The sequence below is a fragment of the Talpa occidentalis genome, unplaced genomic scaffold (genome assembly GCF_014898055.3).
Source record: "Talpa occidentalis isolate TD23 unplaced genomic scaffold, MPIMG_talOcc4v2.1 talOcc4.9, whole genome shotgun sequence".
NCBI classification, from domain to species: domain Eukaryota; kingdom Metazoa; phylum Chordata; class Mammalia; order Eulipotyphla; family Talpidae; genus Talpa; species Talpa occidentalis.
In genome coordinates this window covers 58241522-58258227 of record NW_023605305.1, presented here as the reverse complement: position 1 = coordinate 58258227, position 16706 = coordinate 58241522, and the positions used below count along the sequence as shown (strand labels likewise).

The 16706-nt window shown below is 39.7% G+C and overlaps 1 protein-coding gene across 4 annotated transcripts in view; it reads left to right on the top strand.

Moving 5' to 3' along the window:
• ROR1 (receptor tyrosine kinase like orphan receptor 1) overlaps positions 1-16706 on the top strand; it is a 335132-nt gene that overhangs the window by 275732 nt on the left and 42694 nt on the right. For all 4 annotated transcript variants that reach the window (XM_054691317.1, XM_054691318.1, XM_054691320.1 and 1 more), the window contains one exon: positions 16505-16632. In XM_054691317.1, the coding sequence (XP_054547292.1) occupies positions 16505-16632 (128 nt within the window). The remainder of the gene's footprint in view (positions 1-16504; positions 16633-16706) is intronic.

Below are 16706 nucleotides of genomic sequence, written 5' to 3'. Positions count from 1 at the left end.
CAAAAGAGGCTAAGTGTGACCTATGCAAGGTTATATGGATATAAAATTTGTTGGCAGTCAAATCAGGACCAAGGACCCTGGCCTTCTGATTTCCAGCCCAGTGACTTTTCCACTCAGCAATGCCAAGATCAGTCCCAGCATCCTGCTTGTTAGGTGATATCCTAGAGAAACTTGAAACTTATTTGGCCAGGATTTTCGTTGTCATTATCTAGGAGATGAGAACTATCCTTGCTGGATAAAGAGACCCTGTATCAAGTTAGACTGGGAGGGAATGTCTCTGTTTATCTTCTTTCTCTCTGGCTTTAGATCTCTCCCTTGCCTTTGCCACCCTCTTTTTGTCCTCCAGAAAATCTTCTCCAACTACTTCTTATTCTCCTTTGCTGAGTCCCGGCTATATACCACAAAATCTAGCACATTTTCTTTCCCCATTTTCTCAGTATTTTAATCAAACCATTGTATCATTGTTAAGCACTAGGACAATTTAGAGGGCACATGGTACAATAACCCAGGTCAACTTTTTTCCATATAACTTCTCTCTTTGTCTATGTACATATAACTTTTCACATAGCAGCCTTTTTTCTGCATGAATACTGGTGGTGTTGCCTCATTTTCACTAAATCATATCTGTATATATTTTCATATATATTTTTACTAACTTTATAGTATTCCTTATAGTAGAAACAACAGGAAATTTAGAGTGAGGCCTAAGGTTTGGAACAAAAGACAATTTGAATCTGTTTCCTTGAATATAAAATGTAGATAATACTAGTACCTTGGGTGGGCCTTCCCTGGTGGTGTAGTCGGTTGAGCGCAGCAACGCCAGTTCAATCCCTGGCCGCCGGCGAAAGTCCCACATGGCATGCAGACCTCTCCTGCTGTGCCCGCTCTCCCCTCAGCAGTGTACTTCATCAGTCTGTCTGTTCTGTTCCCTGCTCTGGCTCTGGTAAATTCTCTCACCCTCCTGCACTTCTGACTACCCAGTGCTTGTATAATTAAATAAATAAATCTTTGGGGGGGGGAAAAAAGAAGAATGAAGCTTGAAGCTTGACTACTACCTCACACCATGCACAAAAACCAACTCAAAATGGATTAAAAACTAGACATAAGACCTGAAACCATAAAATATATAGAAGGAAATATAGGCGAAACACTACATGACATGCACCTCAAAGACATCTTTACAGACACATCACCCAAAGCAGTGATAGTGAAGGCAAAGATAAACAGCTGGGACTACATCAAATTAAAGAGCTTCTGCACAGCAAAAGAGAAAATAACCAAAACAAAGAGAATCCCCACCAGATTTAATAGTCCTGAAAGTTGTGTTACATTTCTAACCCGAATGCTAAACGCTTCGTTTGCTAAGCAGACTTGGAATACTATATCTGACATTACGAATAAATTTACACACAACACTAATGATAAAGGACTGATCACAAAAATCTACAAAGAGCTGATGAGACTCAGCAAAAACAAGGAAAATAATCCAGTCAAAAAATGGGCAGAAGAGCTAAAAAGAAACTTCTCCAAAGAGGAAATGCAAATGGCCAACAGGCATATGAAAAAATGTTCAACATCACTTGTAATCAGGGAAATGCAAATCAAAACTACCATGAGATACCATCTTACACCAGTGAGAATGGCACATATTAAAAAAACTAGCAACAACAAATGTTGGCGAGGTTGTAGAGAAATAGGAACTCTTCTACATTGCTGGTGGGAGTGCAAACAGGTCCAACCACTATGGAAAGCTGTGTGGAGATTTCTTGACCAGCTAAAAATAGAGCTTCCATATGATCCAGCAATTCCACTCCTAGGTATTTACTCAAAGGACACAGAAACATTAATTCTAAAGGGCACCTGCACCCCTATGTTTATAGCAGCATCATTTACAATAGCTAAGCTATGGAAACAACCCAAATGCTCAAAAATAGATGACTGGATCGAGAAGATGTGGTGTATATACACAGATGTGGTGTATATACACAGTGTATATAAGATGTATATGTATATAAGATGTATATGTGGTGTATATAAGATGTGGTGTATATACACAGTGGAATATTACTCAGAAATCAAAACAGATAAACACATGTAGTTTGCAGCAACATGGATGGAGCTAGAAGGGATCATGCTCAGCGAAATAAGTCAGAAAGAAAAAGAAAAATACTGGATGGTCTCACTCATAGCAGGAATTTAGAAAACCTAAAAAAGGGACCAGGAAAAAGACTAATTAATGCAAAGTAAAAATCAAAATCAACCAGCAACTATAAACCAGAGACACACTAAGGGGGACTGGGGGAAGGGGAGGAGGGATTAGGATCAAAATAAGGGGGGGTGCAATTGTATGGGGAATATAACCAAAATGAAAATGCATACATTGTACAAAAATGAAAAATGATGTAAGAATTATATAAAATAAAACATTAAAAAAATAAAAAATAAATGTAGACAGATTTAATAGTCCTGAAAGTTGTGTTACATTTCTAATCCAGATGCTAAAAACTTCATTTGTTAAGCAGACTTGGAATATTATATCTGACATTATGAATGAAAGTATGCACTTAAGCATATTAACTTTAAATGCAATTTAAACTAGAATAAATTCACCTTTTTGGTATATGACATGTTTTCTCAACAATCCAAGTTTAATAAATGTATCCTTATATGCAAAAAAAAAAATAAAGACCAAAAAAAAGTGGCAGTTTAATCAAACTTCTGAAAAACTAAATTCTTGGTCTTAATCTTTTGGACTTTCTACACCATACCTCTTTCTATCCCTAAATTGTCCATAGAGTTCACACACATGCATATTTTACACATGATTAATATTTGGTACAATAAGAAGGAACTATAAAACACAAATTATAAAAAATGAATGGGAGAACCAGCTAGAAATCTAAGCCAGTGTAAGCTCTGCAAAGGTGGGGATTTTTGTTTTCTTCCCTCCAGTGTCTAGAATAGTGCCCCATATGTAGTAGGCAATTCAGTACATATTTCTACAATAAATAAAACAGAAAGGGACTTTATACTTCATAAGCAATTACCATGAATGAATAGTTTATTTATACTATCTTATTTAATATACTAGTTTTACAGATGAGACCAAGACTCAGAAATTGCATACCTAGCTCAAGACCACACACAACTAGAAGGCAGCTGTCAGGATTAAACCCCGTTCTGTGGGTCTCTAAAGACGTACATTTCATTCTGCCCGTGTAACTACTTACTCAACTTGATCAAGTCACATAGCAACTCGTATTTCTTTCAGTTATATAGAGGATTGGACCAGAGTCCCATTCCACTGAATGAGTCCTTGAAATGGGGAATAAATCCAGATGACAGTCACAAGGCATAGTGCCTACTCTGAGTTCACAGTCTCCTTCCACACCAATGCCAATCAGCCCTTACCATTCCCTGCCACTTGACATAGACTCAGCTCTCCCCATTTAAACCACTACATGTTCTCTCCTCTTGTGTCTTGGGTTTATCAAGCCGAACCTGATGTCTTAGGGCCTGACCTCCTGCCTTTAATCTTTAGTACCATCACTGGCATAGTCATTAATCACATCACTTTCTGTATAAAATCCACTTCCTTCTCCTTTTTATTATAATTTTCAAGTAATGAATTTAAGACTATGTTTTTTAAAAAATGTCAGAGGAATATAAAAACCAGATTTGGGTCCTTAAGAACATAATGGAATGGTGAACCTCTTTACTCCCCAATAGACCCCAGATTAAGACCCCCTTGGGCCTCTTGCCCCCCTCTTAGCCCTACCCCAAAAGTCCCATTAAGTCTCACTCTGCCTCTGACTCCGCTTACCTTGGCTAACATACAGTTTAAACCATGAGTTATTGAATTTCTCCTTCAAAAATTTCCCCAGCCTCAATTGGATGCTCCTTTTATTCTCAGCGCAATGCTACAACAAATTTGTTGGTTGGAATTAAAGGAAGAATGGTACAAAGGGAGGAAAGAAGAGAAGGGGGAACAAAGATTATCACACTTAACATTTCTCTCCCACAAGACTATAAAGTTCTGGTGACAGAGATTATAGCGCTGCAATGCTGAGTACATAAGTCCCCCTCTTTTTCTGTTCTGCACCTTCCCATTTCCTAATTAAAGTCCTCCCAAACCATCCCCTACTCCTCATTTCTCCTGAAAGAACTCATGGAATTCACAATTACATCCTAAAGTCCTTTTTCTGTCACTTGTCCAGTTACAGTGCTCTCATTCAGTATGTCACATCTCAATCCTTGTTTTAATATAAATTTCTGCCTTTAATACAATTTTTTTGAATGTGTAAGAGTCTATGCTTAACATGGGTCTCTGTATTGTTGTATTTTGGGTTGGGGTTTAGGAGAGGCATTAAACTCACTATTGCTTTTGTTTTTTTTTAATTAATTTATTTATTTTTAATTGAGGCAATTTTGGGATACCCCCATCAGGCATTTCCATAGTGCACCCACAGCCCATTTACCCATATTCCACCACCATAGACCATGGTGCGTCCTTCCTTCTTTATTCTTACCCATCCTTCCCTCTTCCTTCCCCTTGGTGCTTACGTTCTGTAGCCAGCTGTCAAGGGTTAGTTTTTGAGCTTGTCTTTATCTGACCATTAATTTAGATACTTTATTTACACATATTAGTGACACCATCTGATATTTCTCTTTCTCCTTATGACTAATTTCACTTAGCATTATCCCTTCAAGCTCCGTCCATGTTGTCGCCAATGGCATGAGTTATCTTTTTTAATTGCTGAGTAATATTCCATTGTGTATGTGTGCCACATCTTCTTGATCCATTCATCTGTTCTGGGCCACTTAAGGTTGTTTCCATAGTTTAGTTATAGTAAATAGCATTGCAACAAATATGGGAGTAAAGGTTTCCTTTTGAATTAGTGTTTTTGAGTTTTTTGGATAAATGCTTAGAAATTACTGGGTTCAATGGCAGATCCATTTTTAATGTTTTGGGACACCTCCAAACCGCTTTCCATAGGAGGGACCAGGTTGTATTCCCACCAGCAGTGTAGGGGGTTCCTTTTCTCCACATCCTCACCAGCACTTGTTTTTAGTCTTTTCAATATGTGCCATTCTCACAGGTGTGAGATGGTATCTCATTGTAGTTTTGATTTGCATTTCTCTAATAAGTGATTGTGCACACTTTTACGTGTTCCTGCTGTTCCTATTTGAATGTCTTCTTTGAAGAAGTGTCCGTTCAGTTCTTCTGCCCATTTTTTGATTGGGTTGTTCTGTTTTTGTGCACTTTATATGCTCTTTGTATATCACTCATTTGATATCAGTCATTTGTCAGATATATGGTGTGAAAATATTTTCTCCCATTCAGAAAGGTGTCTTTTCATTTTAGTTACAGTTTTTGTTGCTGTACAGAAGCTTTTTTAGTTCAATATAGTACAAGCTGTTTATGTTCTCTTTTGTTTTTCTTGCTGTTGGGGATGACTCCCTAAAGGACTAACTAAAACTTATGTCATTAAATGTGTTGGCTATGTATTCTCCTATGTATTTTATAGTTTCAGGTTTTACATCCAAGTCTTTGATCCATTTTGGATTTGGTGTATGGTGTGAGTTCATGGTCTAGTTTCATTTTTTTTACATATAGCTGTCCAGTTTTCTCAACTCCATTTATTGAGGAGGCTATCCTTGTTTCAGTATATGTTTTTGAATGCTTTGTCATACACAAACTGTCCATATATATGTGGGTTTATTTCTGAGCTCCCAATTCTATTCCATTGGTCCATGTGTGGTCCAGTACCAGGCTGTTTTAATTATTATGGCTTTATAATATAGCTTAAGGTCTGGAAGTATGATACCTCCATTCTCTTTCTTCTTTGTCAAGACTGCTTTTGCTATTTGGGATCTTTTGTGATTCCATATGAATTTCAGCAGTATTTGCTCCAGTTCTTTGAAATATGCCATTGATATTTTTATTGAAATTGTGTTGGATCCGTATATTGCTTTGGGTAGGGTGGCCATTTTGACAATATTGATTCTTCTAATCTGTGATCAGGGAGTATTTTTCCATCTCTTTGTGTCTTCTATTTCTTTCAACAATATCTTATAAATTTCCTTGTATAAATCTTTTATCTCCTTTGTTGGGTTTACTCTTAGGTATTAGGTATTAATTTTTTTGTGGTGTAATTTTAAAGGGGATCATTTTCTTAATATTTCCCTCTTCTATCTCATTGTTTGTGGATAGGAAGGTAGTTAATTTATGTGTGCAGGGATTTTATACCCTGCCACTTTGCTAAATTGATTGTTTCAATTGGTTTTTCCATGGAATCTTGATGATTCCCTGTATATATTTATCATGTCATCTGCAAATAATGATAGCTTTACTTCTTTTTTCACAGTTTCCCTTTATATTTTTCTTTTGTCTAACTAGACCTTCTAATACTACGTTGGCTAGCAATTCAGCTTTGCTTTTTATGGAAACTTGTAGTCTTTTATAAATGATATCAGAAGAAGGCATGGGAAACAAAGATGAGATTACACAGAAAAACAACAATTGGGAATTGGTTTTCACCCCATTTCTGAGCAGTAAGATAAAGTTAAAACCCTCCTAGGAAGTCTCTAAATTCCCTTTGCCACTCATTCCACAAACCTCTTTTTTCAAAATTCCATGGCCAAAGGCATAAAAAAAGTATAAAAAAATTCAAAGCAATCCTAGTAACATTTGTGGTAGAAAATCTGACCACATTGGTATGTGTGAATTTCATATTATTCTAAACTCCCATTATTCTCCATAGGCAAATATCAGGGGTCCTTTGAATGCCGATATTTGGAAAGCTGCCAAAGAACATCCAAAGGGTTTCTAATGAGAACTCAGGGGCCCTGACCTTGGGGGCTGTAAGTCCCACCTTCCCACTCCCAGCTCCCGCCTGAGCTTAGGGGCCATGTAGGTCCTTCATAGGAGGAGAAGTATAAACACCCCAAGGGTTCTTAGATGGTGTGAGGCTACCCTACAACAAAAACCTCAGTAAATAGAAGAGAGAAAAAAAATCACTCATGCTTTTTTACTAGGGATCTTCCATATTCTTACAAATATTCTAACTGTGCTAGTGCAGTCTTATCATTTCAAATGTGTGTTTAAATGGGAATAGAATATATTACACGCATAATTTTCCCTCAAATTGCATTTGTGAGATACAAGCCTGGGTAATCCTGCTCCTTTTCCAAAACGAAATGCAACTCTTGTGTTTCCAGACATCTCTGTGAAGCAAAGCCAATACCTTCCCATTTCTAACTTGAACACAAGTAACTATTATGTACTTTTCTGGAAACTATGACAGAATGTTATTCATCTGTTTGTTTTAATGGTTCATGGCCAAGAGGGGAAAAAACTTAAAATTTAATTTAATTTTTTAAAGCAAAAAACGTGGTGTGAGAAAAAGGGATTCTTTTGCTAAGGAAATAAATGTTAACAATTATCAGTATCCAGGTGTGGGAAACAGCAAGTGATATTTGACACAATCACCTCAAATTGCTTGGACTCACAGAGACATTCCAGTATGAGAAGGGATATTTGAGTTAGCTAAATTCTCAGCTTTAAAGATTGAGGTCTTCTCTGAGTCATCAGCCCTCTGGGTTGATGTCCTGGATTGGCTCGCTTTGAAAGCTGACCTTAAAGGTCAAGTATGTTAACATGTTACCCACTTTGATACCCACTTTTGGTTTGATCTTTAGAAAACAGATTTTGTGAGAGAAGTTTGTGATCACATGTTTAACCTGTGCTCTCCTGAGTGAGCCAGCCAAGGTCTTACTTTTGGTGCCTTCAACAGCTCCCCTTGCAGGACACTCACCTTCTCATCTTCACTCCAACTAGCACTTCCCACATCTCCACCTATAATTTTGATGCACCTTCTCCAAGGGCCTTTTATTCCAAGGTGTGTGCAGTTAAAGCTGATAAGCCTTAAATGATATCCGCTCTTCCTGGTTGGCAGATAATCAAGGATGCTTCAAGGCTAGAAGTTGTCCAGAAAAAGGAAGGACATATTTTTGGAAAGGTAGTAACTTACATCCCACATCAGATTTTAATGTGTTCTTGAATTTTGTGTCTGTGAGCTTTTATCCACATTCAAATAACTCTGCAGTCTTTACTGGGATCTTTAACTTTATGCATCCCCTTTTTCATTAAAAGACAGTTAATTTTCATCTTTAAGAGATCTGACGGTACCTCCCAAGGTCAAACCCTTCCTCCTAGGCAGGAAGCTTCATACCCACCCCCTGGTTACTAAAGCCAATCCTGGGAAGCACCATGTGTGTGAATCTGCCATGGCTATGCTTTAGCCAGGCCAGCTAATATGTTATCTGATAAACACATTTTAAAGGGTATTTTTCCTATCCATTTATGAACATGATGCTCACTTGGGCAGGCACTGGCAAGTTATTTTTGTTTGAGCAAAGAGAAATTACTTTCCATCTGAGAAAATCTTCACTTTGTGCTTCCCTATCTCTTTAACCATTAGTTTTCCTTCAAACTGAGATTCAGGGTTTTGAGCAGAGGCATCTTGATGTGATTTCCTCCTTGACTCAAAATGGGGCTCTTGAAAGGGGCTTAATAGGATAAAATCTGATGTTTTGGATCATTTCATTCACTGCAATCCATTCCCATGAGGCTGCCATGCTGTGGCTTGGAGAACCACTCTTCTGGCTTTCTAGTTGAAGAGCCATGAGAATCAAAACAAAGAAACCCTCTGATACTGTGTAAATTGCCAATGCAGTTTACCACACAGCTACTCCTTAAACCTCTTCCTAGAACCTTCGGCTGGAAATTCCAACCACTGACTCTCTTCTAAGGCCTCTCTACCTGTTCCTTGCATATACATGATATTTCTTTTTTTTTACTTGAGGTGATATGCACATAACATAAAATTAATCATTTTATAGTATACCATTCAGTAGCAGTTAGTACATTCACACTGTTTTGTGATCAACACCTCCATATAATTCCAAAACATATTCATTATTACAGAATAAAAGGCCATACTCATTGAGTAGTTATTCCTTATTCTTCCTTCTCCCCAGCTAGTAACCAACTTCTGCTTTCTGTTTCTAGGATTTACCTATTCTGAATAGTTCATTTAAATGGAATAATATAATATGTGTCCTTTCATGCCAGGTTTATTTTACTTAGCATAATGTTTTTGATATCCTTCTTATTTATGGCATATTTTAATACTTCATTCCTTTTTATGACTAAATAATATTCCACTGCACATTTCTACCATATTTTGTCTATCTGTTCTTCTGTTGATAAGGTTGGGTTTGTTCTACCTTTGATGTGTGAACTGTGCTGCTAAGAACACTTGTGTACAAGTTTCTGTTTGAGTTTTTGCTGCTAAGAGCACTTGTGTACAAGTTTTTGTTTTTGTTTTTAGTGCTTGTAGGGTAAAGAAAATGTCAGGCTTTTCTGCCCTTCCGCCATCAGGATAGATGATGGATCCTTGTCCTGAATGCATGCCTGATGGCAGGCACCTGGAATAGGGTGTGGGCATAGGTAGATGGGATTCAGCTGAGTTAAGACTGTGCTTTTAAGGGCGGCGTCACGGGGGGACGCTAGCAGCACCAGTAACAGCAGCAGTAGCAGCAGTAGAAGCCGAAGCAGTAGCAGCAGCCACAGCAGCAGCAGAAGCCGAAGCAGAAGCCAAAAGAGAAGCCGAGAAGCAGCAGAACGAACGCTAGAGAGCCCAGATAGAGTGAAGACTTACTGGGGGCTGGGAGGCCTGCCAGCCTCCCACCCCCCCAGCCAGCACCCCTGCCCGCCATATGCCTGGTGAACCCCAAATAAAAAACCTGCAAAACTACTGAGGACTCTGGCTCCTCCTTTACCCGGTCTGCATGGGATCAGAAAACCTGCACTGTGTCCTGTCCTGCCCCTTACAGTGCTTTAGTTTGATGAGCTTTTACAATTAGCAAATTACCTCTATGTCTATTCTCTTCCTGCTAGGGAGAAACATGCCTTTTAACTGGTCTTATTACCCCAAAGGAGAACATTTTAGGGCCTAGCTCTTCAGGAAGAATCAGTTCAGCTGAGTAAGTCTGTTAGATCTGCCCATAATCTAGTGGAAACTTGATATGAAAGAAAGTAATTTCTAGTTCAGAGGGTGTTTCTGATATGAAGAAAGTTCCCTGGCAGTGGGTGAACGGTGAACCCGGGACAAATCCACAGCTGTTACAGTTCCATTGGTTAGTCAGGCAACAAGCCTTTTTTCTAACTCTGAAGCCCTGGATGTGAACATCTGTCTGCAGCACCCTCTCCATGTCTGCTGATTTGGGCACTGTGCTGGGCCCTACTGTTTGAGGCTGAATCAGACATGGTCCTTGTCTTAGAGTAGCAGCAAGGTAGGCACTAAATAGATGAACCTAATACAAAGTCAGAAATGTGCTGACTGGTGTGATAAAGATATTAGGTAGGAGTTGGGGGTGTCTAACTTCTTTCCAGGAGGAATTAGGAGCATGTGACTCTTAAGGATGACAAGGCATTCATGAGTGTGAAAGTGGGTAAAGGGTTTGCCAAGCCTTGGGGAGGCATGAGGCAACCATGAAGCAGCAAAGTGCATTCTCTGTTTTGAGTCTAGCCAGGTCACTAGTGTGGCTGCACCATTAGATTCATAAGTTTGACTGGCAGAGGACAAGGCTGGAAAACTGGAAACTGAAGAAAGTGAGAAAAGTATAATGATTTTTATAGAGAAAATGACCTTATCAAGTTTTTATTCTGAGATAACTTTGTGACTAGGTGAAGGGTGAACCAGGTGAGAGAGGTCTCATCTACTATGACTCCCAAGCCCCCCTCCGCAGATGTGCGTATGCTGTCATCTCAACTGGCACCAGGCTGCTCCTGGACCTGCATGTAAAGCAGGGGAGGGAGATGGCTCTTTGCCCCCAAGCACACTTCTTATTGTTGCTCCAACCTTCCTTGCTGTACAGCTTTGCATAAAAAATAAAGTACCCACTGCAGCTAGTAACAATTAATCTATGTTAATGTCTTTCTGATCCAATGGGTCATCTCTCCTGGAAGCATGTGAATATAAAGTAAGCCAAGGCTCAAATAATGCATGAATTGTTAATGATGGGAATTAGTCATCCAGAGATAGGGATTTTTATCAGATCACTAGAAAGATTAAGTGAGGTCAGCTGAGATCCTTCCCAACACTCTCACATCATAGCATCTCCTATTCTGTCTGCACACAATAAAATGCCCACTCTCCATCATCCTGTAAAACTTTCTATGTTTTCTTTACTTTTTTGAAATATTTTTAAATTTCAGAGAAGTTGCACAAAATAGTGCAGAGCATTTCTATACATCCTTCACCCCATATGCTCTCTTAACATCTTGCATAAATATAGTAGAAGAATCAAAAGCAGAAATTAACATTAGAACAGTATTGGAAACAAATAGCCAAACTTCATTTCACACTTTTCCCACTAACATTAAGGTGCCCTTTTTTTTTTTTTTTTCCCGTATTTATTTATTTATTTATTTTTTTATATCATTGTTCATTTTTATACAATGTTTGACTTCTCCTCTCAGGTGTTGTAAGGGTGTCTTTTTAATCATGTGTCTAAGTCAACAGTCGAGTTTGCTCTTCTCTCTCTTCAATTGAGGCAGAAACCTTGCCCTACCCAGAAGCACTAGAGAGATCTTGAGGAGACATCACATAGTTCCAACTTGGGCCAACTCCATTTTGGCATCTATTAGGGGTATTCTGCATCTTTTCATTCCCCTTACCTCACCCACCCATGCTTTCATCTCCTTTCCTTGTCCCTGCTCCTAAAAAACTGTGTCTTGGCCTTCATATGCCCTTTATTTACAAGGGGTGTTTTCATTTTCAAGTGCTCTCTTCTTTGCTCACTGACCTGAGAAGTTTGCCTAGGAATGTGAAGCTACTGACTTCCACTGTCACTGTAAAACTCCCTCCCACTGTAAAAACTGTTGTTCCTTGTAGCAACAATACTTCCCTTTGCTTGGTTTGAATTGGTTCATGGGTAGATACTCCAGCTGCCACCATTTTGGCCACCAGCTGTCTGGCCTGTCTGGCCATCCCACATGAACTCCTTTCCTCAAGAAGCAAGAGAGGGCCTCCCCAGTGGCGCAGTGGGTTGGGGCTGTCTGCAGCCTCTGCAGCCTCTGCAGTGCAGGTTCAATTCTGCAGTGCAGGTTCGATTCCCAGCTGGCTAGGGAGATACCCACATGGCGCGGCAGACCTCTCCTGTCTCGCCCGCTGCTCCCCTCAGCAGTGCTTTCAGTCCATCTACCTGTTCTGCTCCCTGCTCTGTCTCTGGTGAATCCTCTCACCCTCCCGCGCCTCTGGCATGTACCCCAGCTCTTGTATAAATAAATAAATCTTAAAAAAAAAGTTACTTAGATTTATTTAAAAAAAAAAAAAGAAGAAGAAGCGAGACCCAAGAGACAGCGAAGGTAGAGAGCAAACTGTGTTTGCTTTTCCCAGTCACATAGGAGGGAATTGAGGAGGTTGTAGATAATTTTGTACACAAAATTACCTTTATGGGAAATATGAGTTCCCATTACAAGGCACCCCTGCATCTCAACATCACGGTGAGGTAGCTGGTACATGCTGGTGCCAGCCGCTGTGGTGAATGGTCACAATTCCATTTGCCCTTTTACAATGCACTTTTCTTCTCTGTAGAATTTAGCCTCAGGCACTCTCATTGCAAGTGTCCTTGCACTTTTGCTGCCGCTTTGTGTTTTTAATTTGCTGAGCATGGAGGACATCAATGATGAAAGAAGTGTGAGGAGGAGAAAAGCATAAAACTGACTGATGCTGGAAGAGCATTTGTTCCCCGTCAGCCAAAGCCATCAGAAAAAATAGAAAGGATGAAAGGCATTTATGACTTCATGTTTAAAAGAAAACCATTTTGCCTCCCACCAGACACCAAGGTATCTTCACAGCAGAAAGTCCCTGTGGGCAATGCAAAAATCTCCATAACCAAACCTTTTGGAAGGTAACTGCATACCTTGGTTGCAGTCATTAAGTTGGAGCAAATCTAAGTCTTCTACTTGTATAAGTTTGGACAAGTTCTTTACTCTTTTTGACACTTAGTTTTCTCATCTGTAAAGTGAATGTAATTACTCCTTCACCTTCTCTCTAAGACTGTCATTAGGATTAAGTAACTTAATATCTATTTTATATGTAATGAAACATAACAGTTCCTGTACAGAATAAAAGCTCATTATCCAATCTCATTTATAATTCAGCTGATTTAATTAAAAACAGTACTGAAGGGCTTCCCTGGTGGCTCAGGTGGTTGAGCGCCGCACTATGAAGCTGTCTGCAGCCTCTGCAGTGTGGGTTTGATCCCGGCCAGCCGGTGAGAATCCCACATGGCGAAGCAGACCTCTCCTGTCTTGCCCGCTGCTCCCCTCAGCAGTGTATTTCATCAATCTGCCTGTTCTGTTCCCCGCTCTGTCTCCCATGAATCCTCTCACCCTCCCACACATCTGGCCTGTACCCCGATTCTTGTATAAAAATAAATGAATCTTTAAAAAAAAAAACAGTACTGAAAAGCAGAACATCATAAGGGATCTAACAACACAGTGTAATGACTTGAACTTGAATTTTAAATTTAAATCCTAGCTCCACCACTTGCTGCCTTTGTAAGTTTAAGTCAGTTACTTCACTTCTGAGAACCCTAGTTTCTCCCTCTGTAAAGCAAGCATGATAATACTCATTTGAAGGGTACAGTTCCATGGTTCTCAACCATCTTCTCATCACCCAAAAATTTTTTTTAATGTGTGAATACCCACATGCATCCCCAGAGAGTATAATTCAGTGGGTCCAAGGTGAACTTTGGACATTGTTACCTTTGAGAGCATCCTAAGGAGATTTTTTAAAGCCACCAGCATTGAGAACTGCTTCCTGGCAAATGAAATTAAGTAGTTTTGTTTTGTTTTGCTTTGTTTTTGTTTTCACCTCTGTCCCCAAGAGGCTGGACAGAGTATCAGGAGTTCTGGGCACACTGAAAAATTCAATATACCTGCAATTCTGAGCCGTTGATAAGAAATATGTGGCCAAGGAATTACATTCCCTTTTATTCTTAAAAAACATATTCAAAGAGTCTTTTTAGAGTCTTGAACTGGAAAGGTGGTAAGAAGTTTAGCCTAAGCCTCACACATAAAATATGGGAACTCCCAGTAGGTTAGGGATTTATATTAGGGGTAATTCCAGGGTTTTGTCCTCCCAAGAGATATAAATTGAGGCCTTGAGAGTTTAATGTGGGGGAGGAAGGGGTGTTCTCAGAATGACACCTTAAAAATCCAGAACTCTGTTAATGCCTAGGGATAGAAAAGCATCATCTATAATAGCAGGAGTGGCGGTGTCTATGCAGCAGGCCAGTCTATGCTGGTCTCAGTACTTCATTTTCCGAGATCCAAGACTAGGTCATCGAGAACCTTCTTTCTCCCCATAGGTTTATGGTATTAGTTACCCAATAAAAGTGGGGTTAATTTTACAACCCAAGTAAAGTTTAAGCCAAAAAGGCTTCAACATTACTCCAGGATTTATGAAAGTAAACATGTGGAGTGCTCACAGGATTTTGCAACATTAAAATTTCAATGTCTTTATGTCAGGTATATGATATATTCATTTGTACTCGTACTTAAAGGTTAAGTTTTTAAGAGCTTTGCAATACAAACTCTTTTCAGGACTACATTGAAGATACTTCCCCCATCTCTGCTTCAGTATGACTGTTTTAGTGAGTAGGAAACAGAAAGCCACTAAAAACGAGTGACCAACCCTATCATATTCCGCCCCCCCCCCCCAATTTCCTGTTATCTTGGACTTTCTAGACTTGCACACTGAGCCCCCAAGTGGGGGAGATAACACTGACCACAGTCCATCTTACAAAGTAGGAACTTAGTCAGATATTGTCCTTTAAATTAATGTGTTCTTTAGTAATTGCAAATACTTGAATAATAATCCTATGTGCCTCTGTGAAGCATTTTTAAAAAATTTTTGCATTTAATAGGCTTCTCGTGATTTTCACTTACAAGGTTGAGAGATCAATTATCTACATTTATAGAACAAAAAAAAAAAAAACATGTCTCAGAGGACTCAGAGTTTGCTAAGGCTACTCAAATGATACAAACAGAGAGATAATGTTGTTCTCCTAACTTTTGCCCTAAAATGCTTTTCAGAAGCAATGAGAAGTAGCCAGTGAGGAGAAATGACATTTCTTCAAATGATATGTGGATTTCAGCAAGCTCTGGGAGGAGGAGCATCCAGGGTGGAAGTCAACCTTATGTGGGCAGGTGGCTTTTTGTTTGGCTGTTGCCTCCCTTTGAGAAATAACTGGATATTCTGTACTCTGGTGTCTTGTGCTTATCAAGGCCCTGTGGAAGGTGAAAGCCTCTGTTCTTTCAAAGTAAACCTGACATCTTGTGCCCTCATCTCCAGCCACTTGCACATTGTCAGTAATCCCCTTACTTCCTGGTGTCCCTTATCTTTAGGGTAAGATCTCTATTCCTCCCCCACTTTATTATTAAAATTTCAAGCAGCAGGGCCTCCCTGGTGGCGCAGCGTGGTTGAGCGCTGGGCTGCAAAGCTGCCTGCAGCCTCTGCAGCGCTGGTTCGATCCCTGGTCCCCGGAGAGGGTCCCACATGGCGCGCAGATCTCTCCTGCCACGCACTGCTCCCCTCAGTGTACTTTGTCAGTCTGCCTGCTCTGCTACCCGCTCTGGCTCTGGTGAATTTTCTCACCCTCCCGCGCTTCTAACTGTACCCAGTGCTCACATAAATAAATAAATAAATCTTCTGAAAAAATAAATAAAATTTCAAGGCAGCAATATTTTAAAGGATTATTTTTATTTTTAATTATTTTAGAGGATCAAAATGTTTATTGACATCTTCTCTAGATTTCCTGGGAATTAGTGACTTGAAATTCTCCAGTTGATGGTTTGCCCTGGCCCTCTTTCTGCAGCGTAGAAATAATGGATCTTCAGTAGTCAGTAGCCATGTAACTGGACTGTCTTCTGGTTTCTTCCAGCTGCGCCCAGCATCTCACCCTGTGGAACCTCCTAGTTGACATATCAGTTGGAGTGGATCTTGTGCATAATGCACCCACGCCTTTGTAGCAAATGAAGTAGAAATAATCTGTGCTTCAAAAAACAAAACAAAAAACTGTAGAACGTGTGCCCAGATTTCCAACTCATTTCCTCTTTACTCTTACTACATCATCTTCCAGCCCACCACCAGCTGCGAAAATAAAAGTGTTTTCTCCCATATTTAAGGATGATTTTGTGCTTCAGGATGATTGGGGGGAAGGAGGCTGAGGGGGAGGTGGTGAAGGAAACTTGACCAACATGACCAACAGATGTTTTAAGTGAAGGATGGAAGTGAAGAGAAGCCTGATTCGTTAGCCCAGTCTTTAGGCTACTGTGCCCGACTACGCCCCCTAGTGACTTTTTAGGACATCGCACAGTCAGAACCAACTATGTACTGCAACAGCTAATGCTGTATTTTATTTTTAGAGATGAATATGAAGAAGATGGATTCTGCCAACCATACAGAGGGATTGCATGTGCCAGATTTATTGGCAACCGCACAGTCTACATGGAGTCTTTGCACATGCAGGGGGAAATAGAAAATCAGATCACAGGTAGGTAAAAATAAAAAATTATATTTGAACCTTGAAGAGCTATTTTTTCACCACAAGTTTTATTGAGTTCTTCT